Raw genomic sequence first — 24,650 nt, 5'->3', positions numbered from 1 at the left:
AAGTAATTTCGTAAGGCACAGAGAAATGTATATACACAAATACAGTAGCCTGTGCACGCGGAGGGGTACGGGCGTGCACCACGGTAATATCGATCAGGAGAAGTCCCGTGGACGCCGACACACACATACATATACACATATATACCCAGACTCCTCAACACAAGAATATCAACGCTTGTCGACCCCCGCCTGCGTGTTGTTGGCTGCACGCCCCGCTTAAACCGTATTCAAGCGTTTCCCTTTCACGACGTAACCCGACCTCTCCGCGTCGCTACTTTCTTGTCCACCCTTCCTACGAGTCATTAAGCGAGTACGTTAACGTTACACGTGGCTGCGACTCGTCGTTGCCACGTCCGAAAGTCTCAAGGTCTATTTCGTTTCGTATCGACCAGCCATTCAAGGCTAGCTAATCCTGCCGAAATGATCTACTTTGATGGATAATAGATTTTCTCATTATAAATGGATTCGAAATATTGTAGATTCTATATATAATTGCAAAAAATATATAGTATTAAAATATTAAAAAATTAAAATATACATGTATAGCTTCTTTTTCCTCTTTCTGATATATATATAATGTCAAATTTTTTAAAATTATGTAATGCTGTAACATTCTTCACGAGTTGTAGTGTTTCGTCGTAAAGAAAATCCATAAGAGATGTTGTGGTTTTTCGCACATTATCCAGTTATGCACAAGTTCTTTAATTGTGTGGTAAATCAAACTCGCCGGGGTTTGATTACCTTCCGCTAATGTTAATCGCTAGAGCAACTAATTGACTGTCGACGAGGATTCCGAGTTGCTTACGAAGTAGTATTCATATTCTGCGTGATTCGAGCCATAAATGCGTGATTTTTTTCTGGCAAAAACAGATTTTCTTTTTTTCCGCTGTTTTATAGTCTCCTGCATTTTTCCGATTCTTCTTCTCAGCATCTGTGTGTGTTCGTAATCCTTGGAATTTGCTTTTAACAGAGCACATACATTTCTCTCTTTAAGATCCGTACTTAAATGAATTATTTATCTTTTTGTCACAAGTTTAAATACATTTGCTCTGAGAATTGGTGAATCTCACAGTTACATTAATTGCTGATTACTGTCCATTAGCAAATTCTCTTGTCTACTTTATTTCTGTAGGTGTTACGACCAGAAGATCATGTTTTAAAGGCTTGTTGTTAATAGACTTAATTCTACTCTTTCGCGATGTTTTTTTCAGTCGATTCGCACACGTGTGCGTAACAATTAGCCACTTATTGTATCATCCACCCTCCCGAAGCGCGTGCATTTCTGGCGCCTTCGTACACTCCATGAATCATGAATCTGCACATTTCTTACGACGCGTATAAGCAGGTAACGCATTTCTGTCTTTGACGATACGTAGAACACCGTCGAATCACGAGCGTCGCTAGTTAGATATATTCATCGGAAGATCAAAAATCCGAATTTTCCCTCAACACAGATTGCATGAATGAAAGCTACGTTACGCTAGGGGGATGAAATATTCCTGTAAATATTATTTCACGTGAATATGTTTTTTTCCGTTGGTCGAATAACAGCATTGATTGCTGTTAAAGTTGTTGCAACGATCAATGATGTGTGTGTACGTATTTGTGTATCCTAGTTTTATATTGTATATATAAAGTTTTAATAGATATCGAAACACATCGCAGACATATCGGAAAATTCTTGCTTAAAGTTCGATATTACCGGACATTAGATTTTTTCTTGCAATTTATATCATAACTATTGTAAATTATCTACGATTATATATGATTAATAAAAAAATTATATCGTAAAACGCTCAGAAACAGATCATATCGAGTGTTAGTTCGCAAATGAGATAAACGAAATTACAATCTGTTCCCCGATGAGCGACGCCTATGGCACTACTTTCTCGATACCTATAGTATCGAGCAATCCGATGGTTCGAACGTCAGTGAGTATAGAAGGAAGGAAGGAAGGCCGTTATTGAAGGGTCGAGGGATATAGATGGGAAACGCGGGCGAACAGAAGCTCCGGGAGAACGAAGGAGACAGAGATGGCACCCAGGAAGTGACGGTGGAGAAAAGAAACATTAGAATTGGCAGAGAGACGTAGGTGGTGGTCGCGTGCGGCCTTCAAATCCTTCACGGAACTCTGTCTTCCAACCCTCCTCGTTTTATACGAGCCTGTCACCGTCACAGTCACGTGACCACCGCACCCTCACCGTACGTACACCGACGAGATATCTAGAGAGGTATCCGGTTTTTAGAGTCCAGGTGGATAGAATACCCACGAAGCGCTCATTATCGATCCGAGCTCCATTTCAGAATTAACTCGGCGATATCGTTAGGGCAGTCACCCACCTTCGCGCGCGTAATCCGTTTTACATTTTCCGATTTTACGAGCTCCGAGATAAGAAGCAAGTAATAAAATATCATCTACATAATATATTTATTCTACATGCCATTTTCAAGTTAATTGTATTATATATAGTATATACATTTTAATTACGATATTTTTTAGCGGGATATTGTTGCATGAATTTCATGCTGTTTGAAATAGCAATTTGATAAATCACGAGGATCAACAATATAGTATTTTCTTAAAATAATTTCGAGCACACTAGATTATGTACATCATAGCATGGTGTAGTATAATAAAATGTACTGAAGTTTGCTCGCGGCATGTTGCTTTCACTGATGAGCACGTGACGGTCAAAGTCGATGTGTTATCGAAAAAGAGACTGTGTGTCTGACGATTGTGGCGGCTGCACTACTGATTTTTCTCGTGACCGACTTCTCCGTTATGAAACTCTTCGTGCCTGTAAATCCGAAGGGCGAATCGGTCGAACTACTCGTGAACTTGAACTGAACCGTAGAAAATGGGTCTGCGAAAGGTCGAGGGAAAGAAAGCAGGAGGCAGAGAGTGCGGTAAAGATTCTCCAAAAAGAGGATTCTATAGAGGGCTTTATAAAGTAATCTCAATATTGCAAACGGATAAATAAATGCAAGTGATACTGACAATTCTATCGATGTAATTGTTGTTTTTCATGGGAAGTAAGTTTGCGTTCACCGTTTTGCGCTAGCCAATTACTTGTTCGGCGGTCAACCAAGAAGTTGATCTCAGGTGCACGCCGTGAAGCTTTCCGATTCCGCGATAGAATATTTTGTGGGAAAAACAATGCGATCTACCCGAGAACTTTCGTGTTGCACGAAATCAAAGTAACTGATCTTTATAAAGATTTCTAACGACATCGATATGTATCTAGCATGATATTGAACGATTACAAATTAGTTTTGGAGAACGGATTCTAGAATTAAATATTAAAACATTTATAATATTGTAGCTTGATATAGTAGGCAGAAAATCAATCTTTTGAGATTCATACACATACACACCATCAGAAAGTAGCAAGCAAAATTCGCTCGATCTCGTAGCGCGATAATTTCACAAGTGCTTACGATTTATCTCTATAATGCCGTTCACGTTGTGAGAAGACCTTTAACGAAGCGCGTATTCGCGTACAGTCCATCTAATTCTCGTAGACGCGTCGCGTCGCGAGAGATGAAACGAGGCGGCTAATTCCCTGTGTTCTCGGTAGGCCAAGCGTGAAGCTAAGCGCGCAAGGCTTCGCACGCACCCCCTTCGCTCGCACAGGTCATGCAGGCCGACTGTGCATCATAGCGCCGATTGATGCGTAGGGTGACGATATCCGTGCAGCTACCAAGGGTGAGCGACGAGACCGTCGCTCGGGGGTGGCGATGGGCGGCTGAAGATCGGGTCGTCGGACGTGCTCGCTCGTTCGCTCGCACCGGAAGGTGATGGATACGTCGGCGTTGTCACCGACGGAGGTGATAGTGACGGCGACGGTGGTGGTGGTGGTGGTAGTGGTGGTGGTGGTGGTGGTGGTGGTGGTAGTGATGCTGCTGGTGGTGGTAGTAGTAGTGGTAGTAGTAGTGATGGTGGTGGCGCGGGTGGCGTTTAACATATATCGCATGTGTACGGGGAACACGAGGTCGGGTGGAAAAGAGAGGGGGCAGAGGTCACCGGCCGCGGAGACTCGTGCGACTCGCCCACAGAACTGTACTCTTTCTCTCTCTCTCTCTCTCTTTTTCTCTTCACTCGTCTTTCCTGCCGCTTCTTCATCCCTTCCTCCCGATCCTCTTCTTCTATCGTCAGCGTACACTTGCACTCCTCTCGCTACGCAATTGCGTACCGTTCTACGAACTGCGACCTGTGTAATCCATAGGATAAGTCACGGAATAGGTGTAACGCGCGCGATGTACGATACAGAATCCGCTCATCTCTGTTTTCATCGCGAGAAACGAGATTTCTCTTCATCCGTGTCGCGAGATGTCCGAGCTCAAGGTCACTCGTCAGGATGCCATTCCCGCGGCGCCGCCGTCGTCGTTGCAGCATGGTATTCGCGAACCTCGGTGCGTTGCACCCGGCAAAACCTATCAGTGGTTCTCCAAGCGGTACCAGAGGCACGATGTTCGAAGCATGCAGTCGTATATTTTTTTTCACGTGCTTCCCTCTCACTCTTTCGACTCCCCTCCTTGCCCGAATCATTATGTATGATTTATATTTAATGAGAATCGATTGAACGAAAACATCGCATCTTAAATTCTACTGCACTAAAAGAGAAACTTCAATGAGGATAATTATATTGTACTACGCTGCAATCAAGATACAGTTAGAAACGCGTGTTTCGGCGATTTCTCTGCGAGCGCAATTCCAAAATGTGTGTCGCGAGTGAGCATCTCGAACACGAGCGCTATGATTAACGATTACAACATCGCGATATTAGTCACAATGCGATTCTTCGGCCATGCGTGTACGCGCGTTACGTGCTGCTATCGTCGAGTGTATCGACAATACAATGGCTCTGTGCATTGTGCTAATAACGATTTAAACGTGCACTTCCATCTACGTAGCGTTGCGCGGAGATTTCCTTCGCGGTTAGAAAATTGCTTCGATCCTTTTGTACTTTCTTCATTTTTTCCACTAACAATATCCATACATAAAATATCTCAAATCCATCGAATTAGCTTTCATCTCCGAACTTTATACAGAACGTACTGTACGCGTGATATTTTTAATTCTAGTAAGAATCAAAATTTCTCTTTCTTCATTAATAGTATCATGAAGTATCTTAAATTCATCGAATTATCTTTTATCTCTGAACTCTACCTAGGACGTGCTGTATGCGTGATATTTTTAATGCTAGTAAGAATTAGAGTTTCTCTCTATAATTTGAGATGATTATTAATAAAATTTGCTTGTGATAGAGGATTTTAATTCTCGTATTATGTAAGAGACAGATATTAAATTATAGAAATATTTGAGTCACCAGATAAGTATGTCGTATTACGATTTTCAACGCCGCATAGTAATGATTGAGGCAAGATTTCGTAAATAAGAGTACCATGTAATTTATCTTCGAGACGTAAGAAAATTTATGGATATTAATTGAACCGTGTGTAGACAGGAGTTGCGTAACATAGTATAATTATCCAATTATTCATTGAATTTGATATTGCACTTAAGTTGTTATAAATATGTATATATCGTTTAAATTCATCTATTACTGACGAACTTGTGAGAAAAAAAGAAAAAAGAATATCATTCCTTGTCGGAAACAAATTAAATCGATATGATAGCCGCAACAACTAATCATGTTGATTCTAATACCTAATCAAAAGCTTGATATAAAAATAACGTGTTGTAAACACATGTTACAAAGATAAAAATTGAATATTATTATCGCGCGCATCAGATAAGCCTGTCTGAGTATAATAAATCGTTCAAATCTAAGGAGTAGTCTAATTTATGAATCCTTCGATTTATTGGTTCTTCTGAATTACTCGTTAACGGTGGTCACGTCATTAAACGGGCTTGATTGCAAGAGCTCGTATATCGGAGAGCTCGGTGTAAGTATCGATTTGTTCAAAATGGGCCACGTCCGTCCACGTTCGTAATTTTGCTTTTTTTTCACGTTTTCGTTACTGCGAGCTTCGACATCGAAAGGGTCTCGAATCGAAATACGCTCTCGAATACAAATAGTATATAGAGGGAAAGGAGCTTTTCCTTATCTTGCGAGAATTTCGATCGAGGCTAAAACCTCCAATTGTGACAGATTTATTTTGATTCGGGAGGGTCGCTCGATGCGAGGACAATCTCCGTGTTTTTTATTAGCTCCAAGTTTCGGTGGATTTTCAACGACCTAAAATGTCAGATCAGATCTCTGACGCTTCGAGTATTCGTGTCAGTGTCATAATGTCCCATTAGTATGCTCGTCGAAGCTCCTCCCTTATTTCTAGATTGCGCGAGAGGACCTTCATGTATATATTTCTTTCCTTCTCTCTCTCTCAGAGCCCTTATAAGCATCACCGCGACAAGACGCGTGATATGCAGATGTCGCGTCCAGGGGCTCTCTCGGTGGGATGCCGCCGTGATTTAGGCTAATTATGCGCGACCAAGTAGGTTTCTCCTACCAACCGGCGACATATCTCTATGCGTCCTACCGGGACACGCGACCTCTCGGCACCACCATGTAATCCGTGTGTATACACGCGTGCGCGCAGAAACATATCCGCGTATATGTATTCGCCCTGTGTCCATTTTCCCTGATAAATCCCACCTTACCGCTGTGTATGTATCTACCTCAGATTCGCGCAGCGAGCGAGTTCGTTGCGTTTCGCTCTACGTATCTCGCACTTGTACATGCACGGTAAACGTGCTTTCGTATGCTTTGCATCTCTACGCACGTTTCCCTACTTAATTATATGTGTACACGTATATATACATAGGATGTTTGTGAGAATTCTACAGCCTCGCGACTCGTCCGAGAGTTTCTTGAGATCAGTTGAAAGAAATTTTAATTCTCTACGCTATATCAAAGCTTTTTTTTAATTTTCCACATTAAATACTTCGTTAATTAAACTCTAGATTAAAGCTCTAACAGACAGAACGATGATAGCTCCTGAGAGACATCGTGTATACATACATTATATACATGTGTATGTACATGCGTCTGCCTTCGCGTGAAATACATGTGTACGGATACGCATCGGATGCGGATAGACACGATAATTGTAATTCCCTTACACATGTAAATGTAATTGTACATAATGTCTACAAATGGATATACAGCTTATGTTTATGTACACACACATTATGTGTAATATATATACATATATGTGTAATATATACATATATAGCGAAATTATGTACGTAGTGGTTGTACTAAATAGGACAATCCTTGACTGCGCGTATAATTAGCCTCGAGTATCGGTAGACGGTCTTATACATATATGTATACGTAGCTCTTCGTAATATATGTGTATAACGTGTCTACAGATGTAGATACACGTTAGGTATACGCTAATTACATATCTATGTACGTCGTATATCTCTAAATTTTGGTGGACTAAGCGGCTATCAACAGAGTAGAGGCTATTCCACACCTGTGCATTTGCATAAGCGTCTGTCAGCGTGTCGTGTTTTACAAGTGTATGCGCGTTATCGCTTCACTCATACTCGAAAGAAGCGAATTCCTTTTTCCTCGGACGGGGCGCGGATTGCGCGCACCCTCAATCTGCCGCAAACTCGATAGTCGACCAACGACGGAATGTGCAATTCACCGATAAAAACACAGGAGCGACGACCCCGTACGCCATTTGGCGGTGCTTATAGAGTCTCGCGGGGGCTCGAGACGGGAATTGTACGCGTCTGTGCTATCGAGATACAAAGTCGCAACTAGATTACGAGGGTTCGACAGCCGGCGGCAGGGTCGAAGGGTCACTCGCGGGACACGGTCCTGACTTATTTTCCGTCGCCCTTTTCATCGCGCGATATAAAATATAGAAGAACGGTAGCCATCCCGTATCATTGCCGGCGATTCGAACGACGACGATAGGACAATAGCCATCGCTTGTTTATATCGGATGCTCTTTTTTTTCCCAGAAAACGAATTTCCTGCTCTTCTCTTGCGGCAAAGTTATCTCATTATTGTTCGAAAATGATCCTGCAATCCTTTCCTTTGTTGTGAATTTTTCATGTAATAAAATAAAGTTTTATCCTTGAATTTAAAAATTTAGCCGATTTTAAATCTAATTTAAGAAATCTTATGGTTCCAACCATGGTTGAAAAAAATATGCCACGCGTTTCTCTCAGCGAGACACGTTTAAAAACGAAAAATATAGCAAGACGATTACTGAATTGAGCGTGTGTAGCGTGTAGCGACACACTGAAAATGTGTAGCGTTTTATAAGCCTTATAAATATTTTTGGCGCGTTTCGCGTGCGCAATTAGCGAATTAGCTATTGTGTAATTATATCATTAAAGTATCTAAAAAAGCAAGTTTGGCATCCTATGTACAAAATCGATTCAAGCGAGTAACTTGTTATTATCATTGTTGACGCACGATACCACATCGTAAGATCGCACTTGAGAAAACTCCCCGTATTTAAATACCAATTATACTTGGCCAGCTGTGTCGTCTGCCACTTGCATATTAACTACAATAAGATATGCTTTAGAAGATGCGGGACATTTATTAACTTTATATCTACACTTACGAGAAATGTTTCGATTCTGTACAATTTTTTCCTATACTTTTATCGACAATTCAAGTATTTTTTTTAATAGAAAAATGAGTAATTTTATAATAAAATTAAATAAACTTAATAAATGACTCTTGCATGGATAGGTAATTAAGTTTGATAAGATGTAGCTAGTGTTGGCGCAAGTATTCTTGTGTCAGAAACACGTATTATCTCCGAGCGAGATTTTTATCGCGCGCAGTCTCTCCCGTCCCTGCAATCTACAAAGAGAGGTGTGAACTATAAATCTTCAATTCTATTCGCAGGTGTCGGCCGGTCAGCATATGCAGCTCACGGGCGATCTGAAGCCGGTCGTGTCCGTCGCGGCTCAGCAGGGCATGTACTTCAATCAACAGCAGACGCAGAATCAGGCCGGACCTTCCGCCAACCAGACCGACACCTACTGTTCGGTCTCTCAGTCCCAGACCATCAACTTTACCCAGCAGAGCCTGAGGCAGAGGGCGGCCGCGGCCGCGGCCGCTGGTGGAGTTCCACAACCCGGGGCTGCTGGTCCAGGAGCGCGAGGCCATCCACAGCAGGTGTCACCGGCCCAGGTCGATCAGCATCAGCACGCGAAGCTTCTTCAGCAGCAGCAACTGATGCGCGCGCAACAGGTAAACGCACATTTTGTTCATTCTTGGGTTGATAAGTTTGCGGGGAAGAGGATGTTTTACATATCTCGACGTGAGTTTTGAAACACGTTTTCGAAATGCGTCGGTCAGTTTCCGCAAAGCAATATTCGCGATTATCCATGATCTTCGTTGTCGAATTAACGCATGGTGATTAAATGTAATGAGTAATGAAATGTTTTCGCGACGTGTTAATTATATCAATATTTAGTTCTTGTTGAACTGCGTCATGCGCAATTATTATTTTCCATCCGAGTTTTCGCACCCTCGCTTCTTATCTTTGTACTTACGCGAACTCGAGACTCGTTCGCTGTTCGAGAGAATCCCGATTAAGAGTCGTCATATCGATAAACGCGAAACTTGCACCGTGAGGATCATCTATATTAGGCAGATAGGTAAGATGCTCCCGGCGCGATACCTCCGATGGCGCATTATCTAAGACATTAAGCCAAGAGCGAGAGAGAGAGAAAGAGAAAAAGAGGAGAGAGGGTTCCGCGACGTTTGTATGCAACAGGTACCGCTACTAGGTCTTTTGCAACTTCTGCGTCCCGCCGCGCTGAAAGAAGCAGACACAAATAGGACAAATAGCGCGGGATGCTTTCTCGGAGAGCGGGGAAACACGGTCGGGGAACAATGGGCGAAAAGTTTTTGCCGGAGAGTTTCCGCGCGAGGAGTCCGTTGATGATCGAGAAAGCATGGGGATATATGAATGAATTAACGTTCCTCGGCGATTATTCGCGCTTCACGCGAGATTAAGTGTCGTCGATACGTACACTGTTATCCATCCGATGGCTTTTCGCGTTTTAATCGATTTGTTATATACGTACGTAACTTGTGCAATTGCTCGCGTTAAACAGAAAACAGTTGAACAAACAGTTTGTAAATCCACTGATCTCTGTACGTATACATATAGGCTATATATCTCCGATTTTTTCCTTTTATTTTGGAATTTTCTAGCGAGATTCGACACGATCTCTCTTTAAAGAGAATAGCGCCTTTTGACTTTTTAATTTTCCACAAATCTTTCTTTAATCATATTCTTCTCGCAATCAAGAGGTACATGTTCAGACTCAAGTTTACAGAAATTAATTAAAATTTTTAAATTGATTTAAATTAAACTTTTATTGTGTATTTTTCTTTTTTCTTAATTTGTTTCCTTCGTTCTCGCGGAATCGCGCGATTAAACGTGCGTAGTCGGGAAGTCGACGCAAAATTGCGTGGCGCATATACGAAGCTACTCTTGGCTCATCGCACGCGATCGCACTCGTCTAGATCTCGCAACTAGAGTCGCCTATTGGGCGGATGACTCAGAGTCGCAGCGCACGAGGCGATTATCTTGATAATGCTAAGGTACCGAAGACGACGTCGTGCTCCAGTTACTAATTGTACATTTCGCGCAGTTGGTTAGTCATTCGCTCTTCCAGGGATAAAGCTTCAGGCGAAAGCGCCTACATTATCTCGAACGGTCCAAACTAACTCAATGATCTTATCCGGAAATATTCATACGAACTTAATTAACATTAGTACCTACGTGTGACACGGTTTGATCAAAACATGTTTTCGTACATGTACATTAATAATTTTAAAAAATATCCCGATGAATTAAGGAAACTTAATACTTGTCTTGCGAGAGAGAACATATATAGATTTCTTGTTTTTGCCAATATATTTGTATTACGATGTTTATCATTTATTTTGGCGAAATATATATATTTAAAATTATTTCATACAAATGTGTGTTCCTCTAGTATATGCAAATCGTGAAATTATGAGAGATAAATTTAGAGTCAGTTAGACATATCTTTATCGAATTTTGCGGTCTCTTCTCTTACGGATTTTCGTATATGTATTTATATAAATAGATTGCACGCGCGATCTCAATTATCGTTTGCTTGACAGACTCACAATGATATTGGAATTGACGGAATAATCGGTTCGATATCCATTCCGTTACATTAGAACAGTTAACGTACGCGGAACAACGAGAGCGTCATCGTACAATGGATGTCTATGAGTTCTAAGAATTGTCTGAGCTCATAATGCACAGGGGGAAACCCATTCAACTTCACATTAATGTAATGTCCTCGCGAAAATAACAAAGTCATCTGGAAATCAGTGCTATAAGAAACAGGAAAGTTTTTAAAAATTTCAAGATTTTTTTTGCAAGATTCCTTTTCTCTCAAATCTGCTTATCTCACTATTGAAGCACATTCTCTTCTCTCCGTTCGTAACCGATGACCTATTGCAAACGTATCATCAGCGAATGTGTTTAAGGCGCATCGTTGCATTTGACGCGAATTATCGAGATTAGTGGGACGAGGAATAGTATTTAGCATTGTTGCACAAGTCACGGTATCATAGACGATGCATTTTTCGCTTCCTGGCGTTACGCGGGCGCGAGAAAAGTCCATGGCGAAAGAGAACGTAAAATAGTGAAAGAACAGCGATCGCCACAAGAAGGCGATGTGGCCGAGACGAGCTTCGCCGTTGCTTTCCTCTCGTCAGCATCGTCGAATGCATTCACCCTTTCGCTCTTTCACTCTCTCGTTCTTTCGCCTCGCCTTCACGTTCACCCCCTCTTGTTCATTCGCGCCAGCCGACGTCTCTTTCCACTCTTGACCGAGCGACAACCTGCGATTAGACGAGCAACGCCCTTCACTCCCCCGCGAAAGAACGGAGAGAACAGCAGCAAACCAATCTTAAAATCGACACGTAGCGACTTTAAAAGAGGGTATGTCCGTCGATCGAAATTCTTAAATACGAGGAGATGCGTGACGTGGGGATTCTCGGATTTAATATCGAGCTACCTCGCCTCTGGACCTTTCATAGAACTCATCATTCATATGTTTCAATCATCAGAACACTTACCTAAATATCTTTTTCTTGAAATTGAAAGTACAAAGAAATGTGTAGCGGATGCAATTTAGATGGATATAGACATATTATAATTTTATTTTTTACAAAATTAGGTTGTTCCGTTTCCGTTAATATATATTCTGTGAAATGTTATTTCTATTGGATAAATCTTTTGGTCATTCTAATTATGATATGTATTTCTACTTTTATAGGTGATACAACAGCAGCAGCAGCAGCACATGGCCGGCGGAATGGGTGCTGTTGTAAGACCGCCGCCACCTGAATATAAGGCTGCGGCTCAAGCACAGATGATGCACGCTAGTATCGGAATGGGCCAGCAAGCGAGGTTCGCGAATGCCGGGCCCATGCGCAGAGTTACGCAACAACCTATGCCACCGTCAGGTCAGTTTGAAAAAAAAAATCTTAGTCGGTCACATCAATCCTTTTGCAATGCATTCATTGTTCCTTCATTTATAATTGAACTGCTATATTACAAATACGTAAGCCGATCGCGTTCGATCAAACGGTTGAAAAGAAATAAATTTTCCAATAATAATGTTTGTTACTCGCAATAGATATTTTCGAGAATTTTAATATATTGATCTTCATTCGATTTTGGAGCGAATTGGCGCGTTGAATATTAGCGCGGAAAGAATTCGACCGAGCGTGAACGCGATGCTGACGTTCTGCTGGATTCGCTCCAAGCTAGATGGTGAAGAGAAGAAGAGGGAAAGGGGAAGAGAGAAGAAGAGATGAAGAGAGAGGGAGTCGAAACTATCCTTATATACCCTAGCCTCTACAAGGCTCCTATCGATCGGGTCGACGCTTTTCTCGAGATTTTATCCGAATGAAAACCTGCAAATCTTTCCTATATACTTTCCTCTCTAATTTAGTCAATCTTGACAAATAATATTTAAGAACACATAGTAGTCTGAATAAATATAAACATTCCTTCTGGCCAATACAAATGTACGAGGTACTCCAAAATTATTACTTAAAAAAATGTTCTTATTTTTCTTATTTTCTCTATTGTAATTTAAAATCTGATTACAGAAAAAAAGGAGAGACTATCCAATACTATTTTCGACATTTTTTTCGAAGTTATTGATATTAATAAATTCAAAAAGTTAATAAAAATTTCTGAAACACTAGCTACAATCTCTTTTAAAATTGTATGAACAAGATTTAATTTCTTACAGATTAAGATCTTAACAAATTTAAAATATGTATTTGGGCTGAAAATACCAATTTTTTTATTTGATGCGAATTTTAACAGCAATGACAGCCTCTTACATTACGACGCGTGGATGTGTTTTTCGCAGGTCCGATGATGAGGCCGCAAATGGCGCAACAGCAGCAACAGCAGGCGTTACACGCGACCGGCGGTAATATGTACATGAGTGGTGGCGGGATGGCCGCTATCGGCGGTATGCATCAGATGCACCAACGTCTAGGCTATCCGAGAACTAACAATCAACGGCCGCCCAACGTCAGCGTCGGCCCTCCGGACGGCCTTGGGAATAGCATCGCGGGTCGCGGCCCTCAGCAGGAATGGGGACGACATGTTCTGATGCAGCAACAGCAACAGGGCTTTCAAGCGCAGATGCGATCGCAATTCAATCAGCAAGGTCACCAAGGTGAATACCGAATGAGAGCAATATAGAGCAATACATAGCAATACACAGTGAGAGTGACAGACCCCGTTGTTCGCCCAAGCTATCGTCAGGAGCAAAGACTGAACGATATCAGTTACCGGTCAGAATTCTGCTCCTATTTTTTTAAATTTTTTTTAAAACAATTTTCTCGTTTAGTCGGGTTTTTTATTATTTTTTTTTATTTTCTTTTAAATAGATGGATTACATACGCGAACGTATAAATGTAAAATATATTCGAAAAATCTCATGAAAAGTTGAACTCGTTTCGACCGAATGAATTTATTATTGTTTGTAAAAGTTATTTATACAAAATTGACATACAGGGTTTTATGGAATTGTATGATTTTTCACAGGTGGCTTTGGCATGGGTGGCGCAGGCGGCACAATGCAAATGACCGCGGCGCAGATGCAGCATCAGCAGTTAATCCGTTCGCAAAACGGTAATATAGCCGGCTCGGGAATGGCTAACAGCACGCAGATGCAACAATTGTTGACGCAACAGCATCAACAACAAACGCTAGCCATGCAGCAGAACAACAACCAAATGTCATTGCAGATGCAGATGTCACAGACAAGTTCCGTTAATTCGGTAAACGTTACTGGAACTGGTAAGTAGTCTTTCGAATATCGAAATAGTAAAGAAATTATGTTTGAATCCGATTTTAATTTTTAATTCTATAAATTAAATTGTATCTCGCATATAAAATTATTTGTATCACGAATATTAACATTTAATGCATTAGAAAAAACAATATGCTAAAAAACGAGCAATATTATTGTTGCAAAGTATCATTTTTCTTTCAAGAAGTGTGGGTTTTTTTTGTTAAACAGCTTTGAGATAAATAATAAATAAATTTCGAATGTATCTAGGTTCTCCGTTGCATTCGCATCAGCAATACGGCGCGGGTAGCCCGGGAGTGCGGAGTCTACCGCCACCGCAGCAACACCCTCAACCGCCGCCGCCTACCGCCACTACGGATCCGTCCGTAGCGGCAGCTGATTTTAGCCTCGAATTCCTGGAAAATCTTCCTACGGGAGACACGTCGAATTTCAGCGCTCAAGAATTGCTTAATTCTCTCGATTCTACGGCCGGTTTCAATCTCGATATTCTGTAATGAGATCATTACGTCTGCTGTGTGGTCGGTATGTCAGCCGGTACGTCGATTTATTACAATGGGACGCGATCATATATCGAGTATAAAATATATATACTTGGCGCAATACCGACGAATTTCACTTCGTCCGTCCGCGTATCGATCTGCTTCCCATCGTACTTGCCCTCACTGTATCACAAAAGTCGGTTCTTTTTTTTGTACATATTATCGAAAGTCAAAGAATTTTATTCGTAATATCTTTTTGACGTACAAAAATTTAATTTTGAGTAAAATTGAAATTAAAAAAGAAATAATCTGAGGCGTGTTCCAATCAAACGTGCGAGTTTTATAAAATATGATGTAAAAATAGTAACTATGTAATAGAAAAATTTGCTGACTTTTTCAACCTCGCAACAATGGAACGGGCACAAGTCGATGACATATATGAATATCGCGTTTATTGCAAGTTAGTTTGTTACACTTGACGACTGAGTGACAGTTACCTACCTACCGGTGTGACAGCGTTCCACAACCGGTCGTAGTGCATTCTCGGTCGCCGTTTTCGCGGTCACCGACTTATTCTTCTAGGCAATCACATTTTAGTAAAATTTAATTTTGTAATAATTATTAACCGCCGAGGGAGGCGAGGAAGTTAATCCAACGGAGATATGGTAGCGTGGGATATCAAGAGATACGTGGAAATCGTTCTATATCTCTCGTTTTCTTATTTAGTAAGAATTGCGCGCTTGGAGAAAAAAATGCGCGAGAAGCCGCGATTCCTACTTATTCAAGTTCGCTTATGGCTATATCGAGAACGATCGATAAATTTTTTCGAGTGCTCGCGTCGACGACACTTGCGGTGACTTCGACGGTGCATTCCACAAGACGATTCTCCTCTCCCTTGATCTTTCACGTCGAAATCTGCGCAACTAGATAGAGATATTGATAGAGTTGATTAGAGTTTACTTGGCTGAACGTTTTTCAGCCGCAAAAATTGGTTACCTTGCGCCAGCTTGTCGATACAAAAAGAAAGAATGAGAAAATTCCTGCTAAAATCGCATTGCTAACATTAATGCAATATCTTCAAAAAAAGAAATCTTTATTGTAGATTTTTCAGATTTCTAAAAAATCACGAATATAATATCACGAACAAAATCAATTAAAATTCGTGCTTCAAATCATTTGTACGCAGAATTGTTAATAATGTCATATTCAATGCTATAAGAGAGAAAAGGAATCTGCAACTAATCTTCCAAATAGCGATACATTCCATAGATAACAAAAGGAATAGCGATCTGTGGTTCGTCTAATCAAAAGTACCGTTTTTAAAGGCAAAAGGCCCAAAATAGAAAAAACTACTAATATTGTATTATATAAGAGATATATTGAATCCCATGCTTAAGTGTATGTATGTATGTATGTGCACACATACACACGCATATATGCATACATACATACATACATACACGCAAGAAAGCACATCCTCGATTATTCGCCGAAAGCGTGCACGAAGACTTCCTGCTTTTCTTCTTTTCTTCGCTTGTGCGAAATAAAAATGATAAACAAAGATCAATACAATGTGATGGCGATTTTGATTGATCTTCCCATTTAAAAGATGTTAAGAATTAGAGCATCTATGTATATCTCTTCCTTTCCATCCTTTTGTTCCCTTTTTTATTTTTATTTTTTTTTCTGTTGCTATGGCCTCAATATTTTACAATATTTTACGCCGCCCAAATGAGAATTTAAAAAAATTATTATTATTTCCTAATTTGCTTGACGCTAAGTTTGTCGTTAATTTTTAGCGACGAGTTGCGATAAAATTCAATCGGAAGTCTTTATGCACACTTTCAACAAACAGTCGAGAATGTACAATTTGTATCTATACATTTTTTTATATATAGATACATATATATAATATATATACGCAAAAAAACACATTAATTGTCCGCCAAGTGTGCACGAAGACTTTTGATTGGATTTTATTGTCGCTAAAAATTAATGACAAGTCGTGCGCCAAGTGAATCAGGATATAGTAATAATTCTTTTTTTTTTTTAATTCTCAAATGAGCAGGATATTCTATCATCTTGTAAAATATTGGGGCCACATATAATCTTAAAAAAAATAGAGAACAAAGGGGTGGGAAAGAATAAATATAGATAATTATCTTTGAAATGGGAAGATCGACGAAAGTCGTGACCATTATCTAATATTTATTTATCATTTTGTACTTTTCGCACAAGCGAGGAGGAGGGGAGGAAAGGCAGGAAATTGCGCATTGTTATAAGAAAAAGAGCATCAGGGACCAACCAAGAGAGCAAAAATGCTTGATGTCGATTGTCACAGTGGATCGTTGTCTCTCTCTTTTCGAACAGATAAAAATTAATAGCAGTGCCTAGAAAAATTGATCAATTTGTTATCGAGTTGTTAGAAGATTAGCATACGGTGTCAGATTACGCTCAAAGTCTGGGAATTTATATGCATACGTACGTATGGATAGAAATCGCGTATCGTTGAGAATTTTTGATTTTTACACTCGTCGACAGTCAATCGCGAAGGAGCATAACATAATCAAGGCGAAGGAAATTAATGCAACATATTAATTTCTCAATGGTAATCATGATTGAGGCGCGCGTATATTTATTATTTATAAATATCTATAAAAGAAACATTATATAAAAAGAAATACGGGCATTTCGTACATAGAATAAATTCCATGTTGAATTGTTATTAATAATAAAAGCGTTGAGTTCCTACAAAAATATCTCTTCACTTAGATATGATGACTTTTCCAAAAAATATATACATATATTTATATATTTGTCTTATTAATCGTACTATGTTATTGTGTTGTCCAACGAAGATTCGGCCAAAATGAAATTAATTCAATGCGCGCACGCGTTTGTTATGCGAAAAATTCCAAAATAATAAATTATCGTAATTTATCTCGCTTAATATCGATTTATTTTAAAATTAATGCGCGTTATTCCGCACGTTTTCCCATTTTATCTTTCTCAATACATTTCGTTACTCTCTCAAAAGATCTTCGATTCGTTTCAAATTAGGATTTTTATATACATTATATATTATGATTTATATATGTACATCATTATTATGATTTTATATATATATATATTTATATTTCGTCTTATCTTTTCTTTTTTCTTTCATGTAAATCTTGTAAATCTCGGAACGAAGACCGGCTGCCTTTCGCGTCTCCATCTGTGTTACGATCCTACACTAGGTCGAATAGCAGCCTAACATTGCTACTCGTGGGTGGGCCTCGCGGCAGGAGGATCAATATCACCGTGAGGGAGAGGAAACGAGCAGACTGAGAATGGGAGCAAGGGGATAGGAATCGCCGCCGCCGCTGCCGCCGCGATAAGGGATAAGGATTACAAGGGCGGCGGCGACGACGAAGGAGGGAGAAGGGAGGGAAATAGCGAAGGGTTTGCGAGAGAACCGCGTACCCTGAAAATGTCAATTCGCCGTTCCGGCTCCTCATGAAATTACGATCGCGATAAGGGTTGATCCGCGTCACGACCTCGTTCGTTCAATTTACAGCCCTCCGCGCTCTACCATTCTATGTTTCGTCATCATTCTGAGACGAGTTTCATTAATTTTCACGTCCACGAAGTCGTCGCGTCTATCCTTCATCTTCATCTCCCTGCGCTTAATCGCCTTTCGGAAATATCGTTCCTGATTCCTGTGTATAGTTTAATGATGTTTAATTTTCAGCGTCCGAAAAAATCATTCCCAGAGGATATTTCCGGAAATCATTAGCGTCGTCATTTAGGATGACCCGGTACAGCCCCGTATTCTGAGTATTCTGAGGTCGTATTCGCGGCTCGTCGCGTTTCGCACGAGCTGCGCTTTCATCGATCCGATGCGCAAGCAGAGCAACGATCCACTGGCCGACATTGCGCGTTTCCTCGTAACGATTCTCCGACAATGATGACGGCCGAGTCACTCGTGAAAATATATTGTGAAACGCGATATCAATTAGCGCGCTGACCTTTCGCGATAATATATAACGGTTGCGCGAGGCGATATATATGTATATATACATATTTGTACGAGGAATGTTCGTAATGTCGCGAAATCTTCATTCTCGATAAAACGAATATGTATATGAACGCGGTAATATATCAAAATTATCCTGTATTCGCATTCTGAGAACGAAAAGTTTATAAGAACTTTGGACGCTGTAAAATAAGTCGTCTTTTCTGAACGTCGGGAGCAATGTTTTCACACGTTTTTCCACATCCTTTCCTTCCCTCGCGATCTTCTTTTTTCGTAAAAAAAATGAAAGGTTCTTTGAACAAGAGAAGAGATTGTACACTCTAAGACAGTCGGTCGAAAATTTAGATATCAATTAACCACCACACGGGGGACATTTAGTGGGATCAGTATTTCTACGCGAAACGGTTTTGATATATACATATACATTAGAAAAAAAGAAGAAAAAAAATTAAGTAAGTTTATAAGGAGGAAAAGAGAGGAAGGGGGGTAATGATTATCGACGAAGAGAGCACGACGATGACATAGGATGCATCGATTTCGTTTCTCTTTGTCGCTGTAAATATTGTAGACGCAAAAAAGGGAAAGCAAAAAAAACAGAAAGAAAAGAGAGTAGATAGATACATATACGTATAATAATATGAGAGAGAACGACGCGAAAATGGATCGAACGGACGGCTTTTCCTTGACGATGTCATTGCGATGATCGACGATCGCGCAGACGGCTCCCTTCGGACGCGTTCGAGGCGAATATGACAGAAGAGACGGTTCTCTCCCCGCGAAAAAAAATCTTCCCGGTCCAGCGAATCGCTCTCTGCGAAGCGTCGAGACACCATATATATGCGAAACGATGCACCGCCCTGAGAATTATTGAAACGTCGTCTTTCGAGACTCGTCATTTCGCAGAGGAGAGCCGACGTGTGCTCCGGAATTCTAAAATTATTATCTTCGTATGTATATATATATAGCAGGAAGCTGCGGAAAAAAAGATTGCGCCGATTTCGCGCGGAAGGCGAATATGATCGAGAAAAGTTACTCCTTTCGCCGAGAATCGCTTTCGCGACGCGAGGGCGATGCGTTCGTGTGTGAGTATGTGTGTGTGTGTGTGTGTGTGTGTGTGTGTGTGTGTGTGTGTGTGTGTGTATTTTATGTGATGATTGTTTTATATTTATTGTTAATGCTTAACTTATATATATTCATTGTTAATAATGAATATAAAACGCATCCTCCTCGAAAGGAATAGGTAGCGTCGATCGATTTAATCCTCTCCGATTTATTATTTAGATCATTGTTTGACTCTCTTGTCGATATTGCAAGCAAATCGATGGTCTTTTTATAATTTTGTCAAGGGAGGATTAATTAAAAAAGCGTAACACATATGCGTCTGCCTCGTTGATCATCGTTGATCATCGAGCGATTCGCCAGATACGCATAAAACGCAAAAGCGATCGAGCGAGGCAGCAATAAAAAAGAAAGAGAACGAAAGTAAAGAGAAGTGAACGCGAGTGAAAGAAAATGTGCGTGAAAGAGAGAAAGCGAATCTGTAAATAATAGTGTTGCATTATTATTTATGTTGCTACCGTGGCGAGTAATAGTAAATTATCGTAACGATACGTAATTAAAAAAAAAAAGAAAAACAGGAAGTGAGGATTATACACGCACGGAAAATATGTACATAAGTTATAGGTATATCTCTCTCCTAATAAAGGAAACTTTTACGGATAGTTATTTTTATTACTATTATATTAAGTATATATAATATGATTACATATTATTATAATATTATTATATTATAATATACAATGATTATATATTATTATCATTATATATATTATTAGTTATTACTATGGTCATTATTAATATTATGATTAGCATTGTTATTCTTCGGCCAATGATCTCAAAAGAAAACTAGTAATTGCGTTCATATGAGAATGCGCCGATTATTTTGGAAATTCATTCGACAACACGCGCATGAAACGGTACCTTCGTTGATGATGATTTTTACGTTTTAAAACGAGTTTTATTTCTGGCCTACGTACTCTCTAAACATGTTTATGACACAGTCGATACCCCCTAAAATGTGTCTCATTGTTCCTTCTTCTAATTATTAAATCTACGTTTCTTGTGCAACGCATTCCAAAAAAGAAATTTCTCCAGGATAATTTTCTTTTATTGCATAAGAAACGTATATAAGATTTAATTCCACTTTCGATTACTGTATGCAATAATTTGATTAATTATTTATGAAACAATTAAAAACTCTTGTTTCTAAACAAAAACACTGCAAATTTACGAGTGAATGTTACGAAACAATTTACTCGAGCTATATTTGTTTTAATATATATCTGTAATTCATATCGGGGTTATAAATATTAAATCTTTATCGATCTATTTGCTTATAGCTAAATCTAAAATGTTTTTAATATATTTATGAACTGTGTTCTTTGACTTTCAGTCCAATTTCTACGATTAAACATCGATCAAACAGCAAATTACACAATAACGCAGTCGACATATCGAATTATTTTGGTTCCAGTAACACACATATAACAGCGATACATGTAGTACTAAACAATTATTCATAAACATGTTTTATCGAATGAGAGTCAAGACATTTTTTCATGTCTTTGTATATTTTTATGCAATGTTGTAGAATGATATTGTTTCAAATATATTATACAGATAATAATAAACAAATTTATATGCAATATTCGGTGTTATTGTTTTCCTCTTTAGAAATATAAATTGATAAAATTATGTGCATTATCCATTATATATAAACATATATCATGCAGGAATTCTTAAAGAATTGATTGTTTAAAAAGTTTTAATTTGTATTTTAATTTGTATTGCTAGTTCTCTTTCAAATCACATATTTTCTTATACTTTTTGGATTTCAAGAAATAAATTTTTCCGATTTAAATCAAACTGAAATTCTTAATTTAGAAAGTTGCAAAATTAAGTAAATATAATTTAATAAATAATATAAGAAAATTTTTTTAATTGAAAAGTCTGTGATTACGATCATTTTTTATGGAAAATTTTAAATATATATCACATATATCTGAAATTTTTAAAATAAAAAAAATGTACATGAACCAAAAAAAAAAGAGAATTTTTAATACTTTTATTTGCTTGGCATATATTTTTTTTTATTTTTAAAGAAAATTATGTAATTCATTGTTTTAATGAAAATATCTAATTTCTTAAATTTTTTTATAAAGTTAATTTCTTAACTCTTTTTTTCTGAATTGCACTCTAGTTAATTTTTGGTGATTAATCTACATATACAGATGTTATATATGTATATATATATGTGTGTGCAATAGACTCACCGATACGATGCGCAACAGCGAAGCTCTATAGCGTTGATCTATAACATAAAAAACACAAATTATATATAAACAAAAAAGTTTTTAATGCGCAATTAAACTTTTATTCGTATTGTAAAATATATTTAATAAAACTACGTCATAAAAATTATTAAACTTTTTAATTATTTTTTTTTACATCTAAAAATTTATATAAAATATAATAAAATTAAATTTTTGAAAAGTAAGTTAAATAATTATAAATTGTATAAACAATATTAAAATTGTATACATATAAATATCAATATATATTTATATAATATTAATTTATATAAATTTGTTTTATTTATAATCTGCTTACCTCATGGTTGCTCTGACGATGCCCGATGCCTCCCCGGGCCTCCTCCTCCTCTTTTGCTCTTTAGCGTCTTTTTGGCACTTACACAGCACACGCTCGCGAAAATACCATCACGCGCGCGCATTAATTAGCAAAATAAAATAATCGCACGACAATTTGAACGACACTCCCGAACGTTAACCGTACGCGACTCTATACGGCACTTGCGATTTTAATCGCGCGATACTTTGTGCGAAACTCCCGACATTAATCGTACATCGTACGTAACTTTTCATGCTTCGGCACTCCCGCTTTTAATCGTATGCATATTTTATGCGCTTTTATTAATTAAACGCGACGGATATTTGAGAGAACAGCACGCGACAATTATAAATTATACGAAGCTACGATCTGCGCGGCACGAATAATTTACGCGGGATGTCGCCTCATCAGTGGTGCCACCTGTAAAAATAATTATATAGAGATCGTAAGATTTGTTCTTTTTAGCTGCACCGGTGCAATAAATTAAAGTGAGACAAAAGAACAAACCTTTCGCGTCTTTCGCGATTAATCGAATAAATTATGTAAATTATATATAAATTATATTTCGTCGAATAAATTAGATCTAAATATATATAAAATATGATAAAATATAATTTTCATACAAAAAGTTGTGTGTAATTATTATGAGAATTTTATTATAATTTATTTATTAAAAATTATTAAAAGTTATTAAAAATTTTGCAAAGTTAAATATCCAAAATCCATTCTATGCATTACATTATACATTTATGTTAAATGAATCGTTATCGCGGAGATAAACAAGTAATTATATTATAATTTTACAAGTAACAAATAATAATAAACGAAATAAATTATAATCTACTTACGACAAGGTTTTGTTCCGCCGTTGCTCGATGCCTCTCCGGGCCTCCTCTTTTATTCGTACTCTATATAGAATCTTTTTGCACTTATAGATAATAACACACGCTCGCGAAAACACGATTAATTACGACACACACGCGCATTGATCAAGAAAATAAAATAATCGTACTTTGAGCGGCACTCCCGACCATTAATCGTACGCGGCTCTTTATACGGTACTTCCGATCTCAATCGCGCGATACTTTGTGCGGAACTCCCGACATTCGTACGTGACTTTTCGTACGGCACTCGCTTTTAATCGTACGCGTATTTGACGCGCTCTTGTTAATTATACGCGACGGATATTTGAGAGAACAGCACGCGATAATTATAATTATACGAAGCTACGATCTGCGCGGCGCGAATAATTTACGCGGGATGTCGCCTCATCAGTGGTGCCACCTGTAAAAATAATTATATAGAGATCGTAAGATTTGTTCTTTTTAGCTGCACCGGTGCAATAAATTAAAGTGAGACAAAAGAACAAACCTTTCGCGTCTTTCGCGATTAATCGAATAAATTATGTAAATTATATATAAATTATATTTCGTCGAATAAATTAGATCTAAATATATATAAAATATGATAAAATATAATTTTCATACAAAAAGTTGTGTGTAATTATTATGAGAATTTTATTATAATTTATTTATTAAAAATTATTAAAAGTTATTAAAAATTTTGCAAAGTAAAATATCCAAAATCCATCCTGTGCATTACATTATACATTTATGTTAAATGAATCGTTATCGCGGAGATAAACAAGTAATTATATTATAATTTTACAAGTAACAAATAATAATAAACGAAATAAGTTATAATCTACTTACGACAAGGTTTTGTTCCGCCGTTGCTCGATGCCTCTCCGGGCCTCCTCTTTTATTCGTACTCTATATAGAATCTTTTTGCACTTATACATAATAACACACGCTCGCGAAAACACGATTAATTACGACACACACGCGCATTGATCAAGAAAATAAAATAATCGTACTTTGAGCGGCACTCCCGACCATTAATCGTACGCGGCTCTTTATACGGTACTTCCGATCTCAATCGCGCGATACTTTGTGCGGAACTCCCGACATTCGTACGTGACTTTTCGTACGGCACTTTCGCTTTTAATCGTACGCGTATTTGACGCGCTCTTGTTAATTATACGCGACGGATATTTGAGAGAACAGCACGCGACAATTATAAATTATACGAAGCTACGATCTGCGCGGCACGAATAATTTAC

General features: G+C 38.5%; 1 protein-coding gene across 5 annotated transcripts in view; it reads left to right on the top strand.

Annotated features, from left to right (window-relative positions):
* Mam (neurogenic protein mastermind) overlaps positions 1-21,538 on the top strand; it is a 160,270-nt gene extending 138,732 nt beyond the window's left edge. For 3 of the 5 annotated variants that reach the window (XM_083036053.1, XM_083036055.1, XM_083036054.1), the window contains 5 exons: positions 8,850-9,197; positions 12,281-12,470; positions 13,391-13,705; positions 14,077-14,331; positions 14,594-21,537. In XM_083036053.1, the coding sequence (XP_082892179.1) occupies positions 8,850-9,197; positions 12,281-12,470; positions 13,391-13,705; positions 14,077-14,331; positions 14,594-14,838 (1,353 nt within the window). In that variant the 3' untranslated portion in view covers positions 14,839-21,537. Of the gene's footprint in view, positions 1-8,849; positions 9,198-12,280; positions 12,471-13,390; positions 13,706-14,076; positions 14,332-14,593 lie in introns of all 5 variants that reach the window. The other 2 variants (XM_083036052.1, XM_083036051.1) reach the window with 1 other exon arrangement.
* The last annotated feature ends 3,112 nt before the right edge of the window (positions 21,539-24,650 follow it).

This window comes from Prenolepis imparis, unplaced genomic scaffold, assembly GCF_030444845.1.
Source record: "Prenolepis imparis isolate NDT839.2.m4 unplaced genomic scaffold, iyPreImpa1.0 SCAF_4, whole genome shotgun sequence".
Classification (NCBI taxonomy): domain Eukaryota; kingdom Metazoa; phylum Arthropoda; class Insecta; order Hymenoptera; family Formicidae; genus Prenolepis; species Prenolepis imparis.
Note: the sequence above shows the minus strand (reverse complement) of the source record. Positions and strands in the feature narration are given on the sequence as shown.